The following is a 13,945-nucleotide window of genomic DNA, read 5'->3' as shown; positions in this document are numbered from 1 at the left end:
GACCTGCGTATTTTCCAGCATCATCTTCAAAACAAAGCGAAACTGATAATGAAGAGGTTCAGAATGAGGAAGTGAAAGTTTGGCCATGTTGACCACACGTCCAAAGCTTCAGTGTCAGGAAGATCTTCAGAGCTTTTAATCAGTTTAGCAAAAACACAAATTGTTGTCAGCTCCATTTAAGCGACGAAGCCTCTCAAAGTTAAATTAAAACAACTATCAAAGAACAACATTGTAAACATATTGAGTCTTTACAAAACCTTTAAACTTTTAAAACATTTGAAATGTTTGACTTTACATGTCATTTTTAAAAATTCAGAGGGATTAATAATAATAAAAAAAGAAATAGCTGCATCCCAGAGTTGTGACACATCTGAGCATAAGCCTAACTAATAAATACAGACGACGAGAATTAGAACCGTGGAGACACTTTTGTTTTCAGGTTATTGCGGGATCTGACACGTCGCCTGGCAACAATGACTCAAACTGCACGAGGAAACCAGCAGGTTGTAGGTTGTGCTCTTTCACCTCCCCGCCTGCTGTCTAAAGTTTGCCCGCAGCTTTCAACACGATGTCGACCGTGTTATCTCAGCCCCATTTTATTTTCGGCCTCCGGAAAGGCGTGAAGAACAATTTGTGTTTTGTTGACGAGCAAACGGTGGTGTTCCCCAGCGGGAACAGCTGTGTGATCCATAACACCGTCAAAAAATGGCAGCGCTTCATTCCAGGTACGCTATGACCGAGGGGGGATTTTTCTTCATGTTTATTCCTCTGCATTTTAATATGTAGAGCATCATTTCACCAGGCTGCCAGCAGACATATTTGATCGAACCCAATGACATTTCTATTTATTCAAAAATGGCTTGAGTAAATACAAGATTCTGAATTTTAATGTGGGGAAAAAGACAATCCAGGCCAATCTGATCAAATGGAAAAATAATCAGTCCTCAAAAATAAATAATTCACTTAATCTCCGCCGTTGGATCGCCACAAAATCTGTACTTTCTTCATTTTCACAGCACATTTATGGCAGAGAAAAATGAAAGCCTAATAGTATGTTTATGAAGTAGATTAAATGTTACCTCTACACATGGCTGTTGGCAAATATGCAGAGTTAGGAAGTGACTATAGTTACTTATATTTGCTAGGGTAACTTTTTTGAAAGAAAAAAGTACTTTTAGGAGTATTTTTACTATGCTGTACGTCTTGCTTTTACTAGAGTAATTTTATTATGACGTATAGCTACGCTTGAGTAAACCTTTTGGATTCTGTACTCACTAAATGAAGAACAAACAAAAATTTGCCAGACACAGAAACACACCTGCAGTTTTTGCAAAAGTTTCAAAGTTTTTTTTATATAAATAAATAGCTCTTTTTTTTGGGGGATCTTCTGCCTTCTTTTTTGTTACCTGTGTGAATTATTGTCATTTTGGGCATTAAAATACCCAAATTTCCATGTAAGTTTATATTTTGGTCCGTCTGATTATGTAATTTTTAAATATTAAATGATTGACATTCGGATCAGTGGTTCAGTACTTGAGTAGACTTTTTACAAAACGCTTTTTTACTCTTACTTGAGTAATTTGTTGGACGGCTACATGTGTAAAAATATCTTAAAGTATTGCTACTCTTACTAGAGTGTAATTCTTTGGTCCTCTGCCCTCTGGTAAGATGTTAGCAATGTAAATAGAGACAGCTGTCGGCTCTAACCTGTGTGTGTGTGTGCGCGTGTGTGCGTGTGCGTGTGTGTGTGTGAGGCCACAGGTTTCTTTTTCTGGCTTGTAAGCAAGTGGATATACATTAGGTGGATATGTGTGTGTAGTTATACACACATGACATAAAATCTGTGAACTCTATGCTTCACCTGCAATAAATGTTATTTACTGGTTTCTGTTTTATGTGTGACCCTTCAGGTTTAGAGGGAAGTCTTGGCCTACGTGCTTTGGCTCTAAGTCCAAACCAGCGCTACTTGGCAGTATCGGAGAAGGCTGAGAAGGCCTCCATCATCGTGTTTGACCTTCATCAGGAACATGGCATGAAGAGAAAGGTTCTAACTGCAGGAGATTTTCTAGTTCAAGAATTCTTGTGCATGGCTTTCTCTCCTGATTCCAAGTACCTTATCGGTCAAAGCGGAGCCCCAGAGTGGTTGTTGATCTTCTGGAATTGGGAGAAAAATAAAATCTTGGCAACAGAGAAGACTACCAACTCTAATAATCCCATTTCACAGGTGAGCCAGTCACACCCTCATTCATACATGGAATGCTGGGATGCTACGTGCAGCAACTTTCTTTTTTTTTTTTTGTCTCGCCAGATCAGCTTCAGTCCTCATAACAACATGCAGGTCTGTGTGAGTGGCAAGAGCATATTCAAGCTGTTTCGGTACTCAGAAGGCAACCTGAAACAGAACAGCATCGCAAAGGTGGAGTCAATCAACATCCTGTGTCACACCTGGGTGTCAGAAGACCGAGTCATAGCAGGGACAGACACAGGAAGGCTGCTGGTGTCTCAGTCTGGAGACGTGAGGAGGGAGATCAAGATGTCCTCTGACGCTGCACAGGGCCAGAATGAGAGGTCAGATTGGAAAATTGAATTATACTTTTTACTTTGTGATGTGGAATTTTGGCCTAAGTGTGATCAATAAAGGTTAGGTTGTAAACATTTTCAGGAAAAAAAATTATCCTTTTTTTGACCATTTATGTTTCTTCTTTTATTCCCTCTTCGATCTCTGTGGTAGCTAGCGCTCGCTAGCACTGAAGTTATCTGGGCCTATTTTCCCAAGTTCCCCGCTCGGTAAAAATATCGATTCATCAATGCTTCACCGTTCATTTTTCCAATGAAATATCAATTCAGAAAAGCCCGTGAACACTGTGGCATATAAAACAGTTCTTCATCTTGAGTTTTTTTCGTGGCTGGCAAACAACTATGGGTGGGCATTAATCTGTACATATTAATGACCTAAATTAGCCGATCGCAAACAAAATCAGTCTGGAGACTGATATTGAGACACAGACGTTTTCCCCAAAAACAGACAAAGCAATAAGACCATGAAAAGGCTCATGCAGAAATCCGTACAACAACAGCGTCTCTGAAATAAAACCCTCTGTGATCTGACTTTGTCATGTTTTTATCGCTTTGGAGAAAATGATTTAACTTGTGCTCTTTCACTACACAGGATTATGGTGCTCTGTTCCTGACTTAGTAGTTTGGCATCATTTGCGATCAGCGCCATATTCTAACTTGTTTTTTCCCCCCAAAACTTTTTTTTTAGTTTGTTTCTTTTTAAGGAATTTTTTGGTGCTAATGAACTTTATTTGACAGTCGAGAGAAGGTGGGAAAGACGTGTGGCACCAGAACCGAGGACGATATTGTTTTATTGACATTCAAGATCAGATGATCATGCCTTCAGCAATGTAATGACAAACATAACTGATATGACAGTTTTCAGTCTTTTCAGATTCGTTGGCATATAATTTTGTTTGGATTACACGAATGGTTTCCAAGGTATCCTTAAAGAAACCAACATTGTTTATTCCCAACTATTTGGAAGATGCCATTCCTCCTCAACATTAGTAGCAATCGGTTCATTGTGTTTTTATTTAGATATTTTAAGATATTGAAACAAACTGCATATTTTTCTGGTTTTAGCCAGAAACTCTTGCCATTGAATCTGTTATTTAAAAAAAAAAGTATTCTTGGAGACAGCACACAACTTGCCCGTAATGCTCTCGCTTCACTGCACAGGAACCTGGAAGTGAGACGAATCAAAGCGGGGAATGTGACGGAAGGCGTGGCCAAGTGTTGCATCACCGCCATACTGTCCTACTCCAAGGGTTTTGTGTGCTCCACCGGTCCGGGCACAGTCGCTCTGTTTGAAAATATAGACGACAACGTCTATAGGAAAAGCAGAGAGATCCAGGTAAATGTTCCAGTTGTGAATTTTAATGTAACTGACAGCCAGAGGTGGGCAGAGTACCCAAAAAATTATACTCAGCTTAGAGTCACACTACATCAACATATTAGTAAAACGTAGCCATCCAATAAATTATTCAAGTAAGAGTAAAAAATGTATTTGGTAAAAAAAAAAAAAAAAAAAGTCTACTCAAATACTCAGTAACTGATCAAACTGTCAATCATTTTATATTTAAAAATTGCATCAACAGATGAACTAAAATATGAAGTTATGTGGAAATTTTGGTGTTTTAAGGTCCAAAATGGCAACAATTCATATCAGTAACAAAAATAACAATCAGGCAAAGGAAAATGTTCCCAAATCAGTTTCTTTCAATAAAAAAACGTATGAAACTTTAACAGAAAGCTGTGTGTCTGTCTGGTGAATCCTTGGCTAAAACATGTTTGCTCTACATTCAGTGGGTCGAGAATTAAGAAATTTTACTCAAGTTAGAGCAGAGATACTTCATAATAAGACTACTTCAGCAAAAGTGAAAAATACAGAGTAGTAAAAGTGTAATTTTTTTCAAAAAAGTTACTCGAGTATCTGAGTAACAGAGTGAATGTATCTAGGACTATATACAGTACAGACCAAAAGTTTGGACCCAACTGTGTGTCCAAACGTTTGGTCTGTTCTGTACATAGGGTAATATTCACTAGGTCTATGCATATTGCATTTTTATGAGTTTTTTTGTTTTGTGCCAGATTCTCCCAGCTCCAGCCAGCAGTGACTCGGCTCCAGCCAAGTGTCAGGAGATAGACACCATGTGCATGAGTCCTGCAGAGGAGACGCTGGCTGTCAGCACAGACCGAGGCCAACTGTACAGCATTAATCTTTCATCTGCTGAAATGAAGCGGGTGCTGCTATTAGCACAGCCTAACAGATTAACAGTTTATATTTTGCAGCTTCATAATTTCGACCTGCTTTTGTGTGGAGCAAGTCCTCCAGTTCAAAAGTCCACTCTTGAAAAAGCTTAGATGTCTTACTATTTTTTTTTTTTTTTTACTTATTCAAGGTGTCGATTTAAACCTTTTTGAAGTTGATGTAAGCTGTGCTCTGTCCACCAGGAGGAACAACTACATTTTGACTTTCTGTCCCAGCCCTTCCACTCTGACTCCATCACTGGTTTGTCCATCTGCATCCGTAAGCCCTTCATGGCCACCTGCTCTTTAGATTGCTCCGTACGGATCTGGAATTACGAGACGAAGTAGGACTTCCTGCATGTTCCTTGTTTCCTTTTCTTCTTGGGACCTCATTGTTTCAGGCAGGTTCAGAATGGCAGCTAAATCCTGCAGTTCATGGTTAAAAAAAAAAAGAAAAAAAAAAAGGAAAAGAAAAGCAAATAAACCTAGTGGGGGTTTATAAAACTGTTCACATTCTTTAAGCTTTTCTACATTTTGGTTTTTTTCAATCACAAATTTAATGTATTTTACTGTATTATTACTATGCAACAGTAAAAAAAAATCACAGTTTCTTCTGTTGATCAACTGATATAATATGAAATGCATGGTGAAGTGGATAAAAGGATAAGTTGGTTTATTATTTATATATCTACAATATTTAATACAATTGTTCTATAATAACAATATTTTTTAGTTGAATATTAAAGTGGCATTAAAGAATAATAGTTGAATGAGACGCCAATGTTCCCAAACACCGAGCACAGAATATATGCATAAACGATTTATCTCAAAATCATTTATTTACATTTTCTTACAATTTAACATGAACTTGCAGTCAGAATACTGAGCCTCTAAGATAAACAATGTGCAAATAAAAAACTGGAAAAAAGAGGAAAAAGGAATAAGGAATCAACCAACTTAATGAATGACGATAAAGCAAAAGGAATACTGATGAATACTGGGGGGAAAAATGGAACTGCAAATAAAAAATTTATATTGAAAAGAAAGTTAAAAACAGCTTTTCAAATAAAAATTTCGGGGTCAATAGTTAGAATCTGAAAATCAGTTTTGAAATTTGTTTTCAGTTTCTAACTTTTTGTCTTGAGTTTCAATTTTTTTTTCCTTTGAACAAACATGGCCCCAATGTAGCTCCATACATGTAATTTGAATCAGTGATGTTAGCTAAATCCCCAGCGCTACAACACACTTGGAGATGTAATCTTCTTTTTCCAGGTAGCTGTGACCATCGTCACATTATATTACTTCAGACCACAAGCCACACTTATTAATGTTCAGCAACATAGATTTATTTGTTCATGTGCTTGTTTGCAAATGCATGATCTGACAGACACACACAAAGGTTTGTGGTTATGAAAAAGTGACAAAGTAAAAGCAAGTAAGCAGTCTTTCCTATGAAAACACACCACAGGTGTGACTTTTTATTCAATAGAGATGAAGCTGACAGGGAAATGTTTGGAAAAAATAAAAACAAAAAAAAAAGTAAGTTCACCCTAAACTTTAGTTTTTTAGATGACGGTCGACATACTGTCTTTTTTTTCTCCTAAAGAGAGTTGGAGTTGTACAAGGAGTTCCAGGAGGAGGCGTTCAGCGTGGCTCTTCACCCCACGGGCCTCTTTGTGCTGGTGGGCTTTTCAGACAAACTCCGGCTGATGAACCTGTTTATCAACGACATCCGTACCTTTAAAGAGTTCGCGCTGTCCGGCTGCAGAGAGGTGACTGGTCTCGCTCTGAAACCTGTGGCTTCCCGCGCACATCCTGTTTCAACCTGCTTCCTCCTCTCCCTTCCAGTGTGTCTTCAGCCACGGTGGCCACATGTTTGCGGCCGTCGACGGAACCGTTATTCGCATCTACTCTTTCGCCTCGTTTGAGAACATCCTCAATCTCAACGGCCACTTTGGGAAGGTGAGTTGATCCCGCTGAACAGACGGCTGGCCGCCGGATCTAAAGCCAAAAGGTGGGATTGATCCAGTCGTCGGTTTCTCTGGCTGGTCAGGTGCGGACCGTTGAGTGGAGCTTCGACGACAGCCAGTTGGTGTCTTGTGGGGCAGATGGCGCCGTGTACGAGTGGAACACCCACACCGGCAAGCTGGAGTGTGAGACCGTGCTCAAGGCCTGCAGCTACTCCGCCGCGGCTTTCTCCTGGGACTACAAGACCGTCCTGGCTGTAGGAACGGACCTCATCCTGAGGGAGATACAGGACTGCCAGGCCAGGAGGAGAACGGCTGCAGCAACATTTCTTTTACGCAAACTTTGGAGAGTGTGAAACAAAAGTGATTTGAAATTGGAAATTGGCTCCACAGGTGCTGAGGGAGGTTCCCCCTGATGTGGTGGCTCACACCGCTCTTGCCGTGTCTCAGTCCGGCAGGGTCGTCTTCACCGGTACCGCCGGCGGAACCGTTAGAGCCGTTACATACCCCTTACCCGATCAGAAGGAGTGGATCACACAGCAGGCTCACTGCGGCCCCGTCACCAAGGTGAGTCCAAACACACCCTGAGAGAAGTTGCCCTCCCCTCTCTGCTTTCTTTGAATCAGACACAATTGGTGTCAAATGTTTGTGCAGCAAAAATGTTCATTTGTGCCGCTGTAGTTTTAAAGATATTAAGAGATGTTTCAGAGGTCGTGAAAGGTCAACCAGACCTCCACCTTCTTCAAATCAGACAAAATGTGTGTCAATCAACTCGACTACGTTTGTGCAGAAAATCTTTTGATTTGTCCTGCTTTAAGAAATTAATGAAAATTTAAAGGTCAGCCACCGTCCCCACTTTTATTAAATCAAAATTACCTTTAAACTTTCATTAATATCTTCAAAGCCAAAGCAGCAAACAAATTTTTTTTTTTTTGCTGAGACCAGTTTTGTCTATTTTCAAGGAGGTGTGGGGTTTGATTGACTTTTAATGACCTCTGGAAAACATTTCTTAATATATTTAAAATGATAGAGGCATAAACAACGTTTGGCACCAATTGTGTCTGATTTGAAGGAGGTGGAGGGAGGGAGTTGTAAATGATATTCACCCCCTTTTTCATCCTCTTCAGGGCTTTTATAAGTAGAATCACAATCAATATAATTCAGCTTTTGGAGCAAAAACTATTATAATTAAAATTTTTATGTAAAAAAAAAAAAGATTTTGATGTCAGTTAGTTAAAAGAGTAAATTTTAAAAAGGAAATAATTGACCATTTCATCTGTCATGTAATGTGTTACAAATGCTGCCGACTAATGTCCGCAGATGGTGATAACCTACGACGATCAGTTCCTGCTGACGGCGTCCGAAGATGGCTGCCTGTTGATATCCAAAATCGTTGACGAAAATGGTCGAGGTCTGAGGAGCAACAGGCAGATTGTCCACACCGAAGAGATTCTTGTTACAAAGGCAGACCTGGAGGAGAGGGTCTGTTGGACCTTTAATACTTCTTGCAACCGTGAACTAGCGTCTAGCATTATTCTAACTGGACATGGCCGTTTTTGGCCAAATATTTGTGGAGTTTACTTTAATTGGTTGATTTCTTGGCCCCGCCTGGCTTTTAAATCTAGTACTTGTGCTAAAAGTCGGATCCATGTTCAAGTACTGCCAAACATCCAAAACCCTAAAAGCCTAATATCTCTAGATGGAAAACAAAACATCCTGAGTCTTAGGAGAGCAGAAGATAATAAACATTTTGATTGAGATGCAGCTGAAATATTTTGTGAAATATCGTGTGTGTTTCAGGCTCACAACATGTTGGAGCTGAAGATGCAACTGGAGGAGCTGCACATGGAGAACGACTACCAACTCCGTCTGAAAGAGATGAACTACAAAGAGGAGCTCCAACAAATGTCAAACAAGTTCACAGAGGAAATCAAGTCCCTGAAAACAACACAGCAGGTCTGCTGCTGTCGGTCACACATTTGCATCTATATCCATCTACCTATATATATATATATATATATATATATATATATATATATATATCTACCTATATATATATATATATATATATATATGTATGTATGTATGTATGTATGTATAAGACTCTTGCTCATAGCAAGGAAGCTTAATTTCAGACTGTTTTGCTTACAGCAGCACAAAATGTCAAGCAACTAAATGTCACAGATCTCCCAAAATTAAGGAAATGTATTCTGATAAATCGGTGAATACTTGTTAGACAGACGGATAATCTATCATAGATTGTCTATTATAGTCAGATGAAGCTCAGATTAAATGAAGTCCTCCCACAAAATGCCAACTGTATTTATGTCTGCACCTTGACTAAATCATTGGAGGAGCTGCACTTTGCCACTCTAGCAGATCTTAATCAAAGTCTCAAGTCTTAAGATTTCTCCCAGGGTTGCTCTGAATTCAGCCCTCTCAAACTTCCTGTAGACCGAGTCCCTTCTGAACAAAAATGTGACTTTAGAAAATCGAAAGCGATACCCAGTCTGTCTACAATTATGTTGTATTTGGTGTTGCTTTGCGTTTTCTGGTTGTAATATGACAAAAGTGTGAAAACGCTCAAGAGGTATCAGCACTTTTGCAAATATATTCAGTGAATTCAATGAAAAGCATCCAACATCATCTCTGATTGTGGTTAAAAAAAATAAAATAAATACTAAGATACTGCGATAAGTAGGTCTCAAAAATCCTTGTGATTCAAAAGAATACTTCTTTGAAACTCTTACATTCGTAGATCCTGAGCACGGAAATAGAGCGGTGTGAACAAGAGACCCAGCTGACCTCTGCAGAAGTTGAAGTGAAACACTGCAAAGAGTTGAAGGATCTAGGTAGGACAAAAGGTCGCGTCATCACTTCCTGTCCGATGCATTCTTTACGAGCTCAAAGGGAAGTTTATGAATATTTTTAACCCCACACAGACCATCTCTACACCTCTAAGCTGACTGTGGAGCATGAAAAGTACAAAGACCTTCTCCAGCAGCACAAAGAAATGCAGGAGGAGTACGAGACGCGGCTGACTCATGCAGAGGAGGACCGGACCCAGAGTCTGGCCGAGGTCACGCAGATGTACGAGGCCGAGCTGCAAGTGAAGACTCAACACATGAATAAGGTCCGAAAGAATGAGGAGGAAAGCAGCAGTAGTCCGGGACCGCTCGCCTCGTCGAGACACCTCTGAATTCTCGCCGATTTCATGTCATTTACAGTGTCAGGAGGAGGCTAAGCGAAGGATCCGAGAATATGAAACAACCATAAGGCAGGCGGCAGAGAAAGAGCGGCAGAAGATCCAGACCATGAAAGACAAGTACGAGAAGAAACTGCAGTCAGAGAAGGAGGCCTTCACCAAGCTGAAGGGAAACAGTGGCACTATGACACAAAAGGTGACCAAAGATTTTCCAGCTGTCTTTAAATTTTGTTCACTTTTGTTGGTGTCAGTTACCCGGAAAGATTACAGCGTCTTTTTAATGGTTGTCACGCAGATCCACAATCTCCAGAAGCAGATGGATGACCAGTTCAATGAGTTAACCGCCATAAAGAAGGAGCGCCACACCCTGATGGGGTACATCCGCACTCTGGAGACCGATATTTGTGTTCTGAAGAAACGGGTTTCCAAATACAAAAGGACCTGCCAGGATAAGGTGACCGAGGAGCCGCGTCCCGCCGTGCTTTTCGTTTCACATTAGAAGTTTAGTTTTGTACACCAAAAAAGAAAAAAAGGCTGAATTAAATGGGGAAGTGACTGTAGTGGGAACACAGAGTAAACATTTAGTCCACCTCTGCCTGTTCTCACACAGGACAAAGTCATATCCAGCCTGGATGCCATGAACCAGGAGCTGCAGAAGTTGAAGGTCATCTTGGAATTCAAGCTGAAGGACTTGAGGAAGCAGATCAAGCCACTGCTGGATGACATAAACGAGAAAGCAGAAAGGATACAAAAGGTACGCGAGAGGGCTCGGAAATTTCTAGATTGTCTCCAGGCAGGGGGAGTTGGAGTTCCATCCTGAATATTTTGTTTTTATTTGTTAGAACTGAGTCTTCTTTCTGGTAAAGCCATTTGACTCTTTTGTATGTCAGTGGGATGGAAGTAGTTAACACCAACATGATTAAAGTAACCCTCAGCATGTTCTGCCATTTTGTTTTGCCTGCATGTATTTACTAAAGACACGCTGCTGTTTTAACTCATTGAATTTAGCTCACTTGATTTAAGGATTGAGTTTTTGGTCTTTATTTATCTATTTCAAGTTTTTCTTGTGTGTTTTAGTTTTGCAAAAAAAAAAAAAAAAAAATAGAAAACGGGGGCAGGGGGAGCTACTCATTTCTAACTAACTGAACACTTTGCAATCCTGGGTTTTGTTGTTTGGTGTTACAGACATGTATTAATAACATCGACACCTCCAGTCTTTGTAGAGTGACCATAATAGCCGTGTGTTATTGCAGCCCAAAGGTTTGCCTGATGTCATTTATTGAGAGATGTTGTCCATAAAATGATGTGATCAAAATCAGGTGTGCAGGCTTCTCTCTATCTTGTATGAACAAAACATGTTGCGTCAAAGACGATTGATAATCCCTGTTCGACAGCTTGAGGAGGAGCTCGTAAGGATGACCAACAGCAGCAGTCGTCTGAAAGTCACCATATCTGACCTGAAGCTCAGACTGAGGACCAAAGACAAAGAAATCCAAAAGGAGATGCAAAAGGTCAGAGTGCGCTCACACACACACACACACACACACACACACACACAGTCATGATTTCATGTCTTGAGGGGACTTTGTTTACTTCAATTCATTTTTTACAGCTTAACTCTTATCCTACCCCTAAGCATCACAAACCACCCGTAGCCCAGAAGCAGCATATCCCCCCTATGGGGACCAAGAAAATGTCCCCACAAAAAGCAGTGGTCCCCACCTTGTAGACAGAAAGAACCCCATGAGGATCTAAAAACCTGGTTCACACACACACACACAGAGCTCATTTTGTTTTTACTTAAAATCCAAAATAGTTTGTTTTAAAAAGGAAAGGCATCCAATCCAGAAGGTAGCTAATGTTCGACAGCAGTCTGAGTTCAAGATATTAATATGAAAGTGGAAGATGGCTCCATGTTTTTTTTGGGGGAAGTTTCTACGACTGACGACTTCCTGTGTACAGGTGCAGGATTTGACTACACTTCTTGAGCGGGTCAGGTCAGACCTCCAGGTTTGTGTCTCCCTCATCCAGGATCCCAGGAAACTGAAAGACAACATTTTGATGATCTACAGCCGATACGCCTTAGGCACAGAGAGCGTAAGAGCCGACTGTCGAGTGCTAGTTCGATGCGTGTTGAGATTGGACGACCCTGCGCGAGACAATCTGATGTTATTTTGCTTTGTTTTTCTAGGCAAAGAGGAGCATTGCAGTTGATGATGCTCAGAAGAGTGTGTGCTCCCAATGTGCTCAACTGCAGTCAACCGTTAACAGTCTTCAGAAAAAGCTGGTCAAATCTGCCAGAGAGCACGAAGATGTCTACACCAAGATGATGAAGGTAAAGATTACAACTGTAGATCGGCGTTTCCCCCATGTTTATTGCACTGGGTGTTATCAGAAGGTCTGATCTCACTTTGTCACTTTTTCTTTTATCCGTCACTCATATATTTAAGATTTAGCGCATTATGATTCAACAGCTAAAATCATTGATAATTGTTGTCAGCCAGCAGGTAATTCAGTAATTTAACCTTCAAACTGATTAAATTAGATTTTCTGATAGCGTTTTGTTTTTGTTTAAAAAGTATATATATATTATCAATTTGATTAACAGATTAGATTGTAAGTTGTACTAAAGTTAAGCAATGTTTACTTTTAGCAATACACTTAACAAAGGGCTAAAATCACATCGCAAACACTTTTAAGTCCCAACATATCTGAATAAATATACAAAGCGGATGATACTGACCTTCAACATATTAATCAGCTGCTAATGATGTCTTTGTTCTCTGCAGGACAATGTGGCTCTTGTTACCGAAATCAACGATCTACGCAAGGCACTGCATACCGAGCGGAGCAAGGAGAAAGAGAGCAAAGTTCAGCAAAGCCTCCTACAATAGTCCAGGTCACATCCCACTTCAACAGGAAGGAGCTGAAGAGGAACCTTCACATGCTGGAGTCAACTGAGCTCCTCCTTGTTTAGAGGATATCGACGTTTACGTAGAAAAATAAAAAAAAAAAAAACAAGAGAGGATTTTTATAGGTAAAATCTACGTTGTTTACCGTGCACTACAACTTCGAAACATTTGGGAAACACTTTATATGAAGGGTTGTGCAAAAGACTGAAACGATATTGTCAGGAAAATTAAGGACTCTTCATGACACTTTTAATACAAGTTTTAATGCAACTTTCTATTTACCGTATAACACTTCATGACAAGTCAAACATTTATGAAGACTTCATTATGTTCTGACAGATGTTATGTCATGTCAGTCTTACCAAAATGTGTAAAAAAAAAAAAAAACAACACAACAAAAAACATACAGAGTTTATGTACAAACTATAACAAGCAAATGAGATTTTTTAAATCTCAATTAGCAGGGCCGTGCAGAGACCTATGGAGGGGCAGGGGCTCAAATTTAAAAAAGGGGCACGTTGAACAAAAACTCAGTACAACAACATAGCAACAACCCATATTAATCAATAATGTAATTGGATCCTACTATATTATTGCCATCATGCGGGGAAATGCAAAGCAAATCTAGTCTATATTTTCCCCAACAGGTATAAAGTTTCTGTTTCTGCTACTGACAGTCCTGGAGGGCTGAGTTGATCTGAGACTGAAGCTGTTAAACAGACCAGAGGAGAGAAGATATCTGGTTATAAAGTTATGAAATAAGCAAAATTGCTGCCATTTTACTAATTAAGCCCTAATAATATCTATTTAACCTCTAGAACAACCTGACTGCAAACTGATTTATAGATCCAAGAAGCTCAAAGGGGTTAACTCTATATAATAGTTTGATGTTAAACCTCTAGATCTAGAATTATAAGACTGGAATATCAAGATAAAGAAAACTCAGTAGCTGCTGGTAGGGGCCATTCAGGGGCCTCCAGACACTCAGGGGCCCCTAGAAATTGTAACACAGGCCATAGATCTAAACCTGTAGCATCATTTATAGAGAATAA

At 39.9% G+C, this 13,945-nt stretch overlaps 1 protein-coding gene across 1 annotated transcript; it reads left to right on the top strand.

Moving 5' to 3' along the window:
• Positions 1–458: 458 nt before the first annotated feature.
• Positions 459–13,609, top strand: cfap57 (cilia and flagella associated protein 57). Its single transcript, XM_044121153.1, has 21 exons — positions 459–725; positions 1,911–2,224; positions 2,309–2,568; positions 3,739–3,913; positions 4,651–4,803; positions 5,014–5,153; positions 6,416–6,581; positions 6,658–6,771; positions 6,863–7,075; positions 7,170–7,343; positions 8,097–8,258; positions 8,577–8,732; positions 9,535–9,628; positions 9,719–9,909; positions 10,004–10,177; positions 10,277–10,435; positions 10,592–10,735; positions 11,376–11,492; positions 11,944–12,078; positions 12,173–12,316; positions 12,771–13,609. The coding sequence occupies exons 1-21, from the start codon at positions 569–571 to the stop codon at positions 12,873–12,875; spliced, it is 3,447 nt and encodes a 1,148-aa protein (XP_043977088.1). The 5' UTR covers positions 459–568; the 3' UTR covers positions 12,876–13,609.
• The last annotated feature ends 336 nt before the right edge of the window (positions 13,610–13,945 follow it).

This window comes from Gambusia affinis, linkage group LG07 (assembly GCF_019740435.1).
Source record: "Gambusia affinis linkage group LG07, SWU_Gaff_1.0, whole genome shotgun sequence".
NCBI lineage: Eukaryota > Metazoa > Chordata > Actinopteri > Cyprinodontiformes > Poeciliidae > Gambusia > Gambusia affinis.
This window is presented reverse-complemented; position numbering and strand designations above follow the sequence as displayed.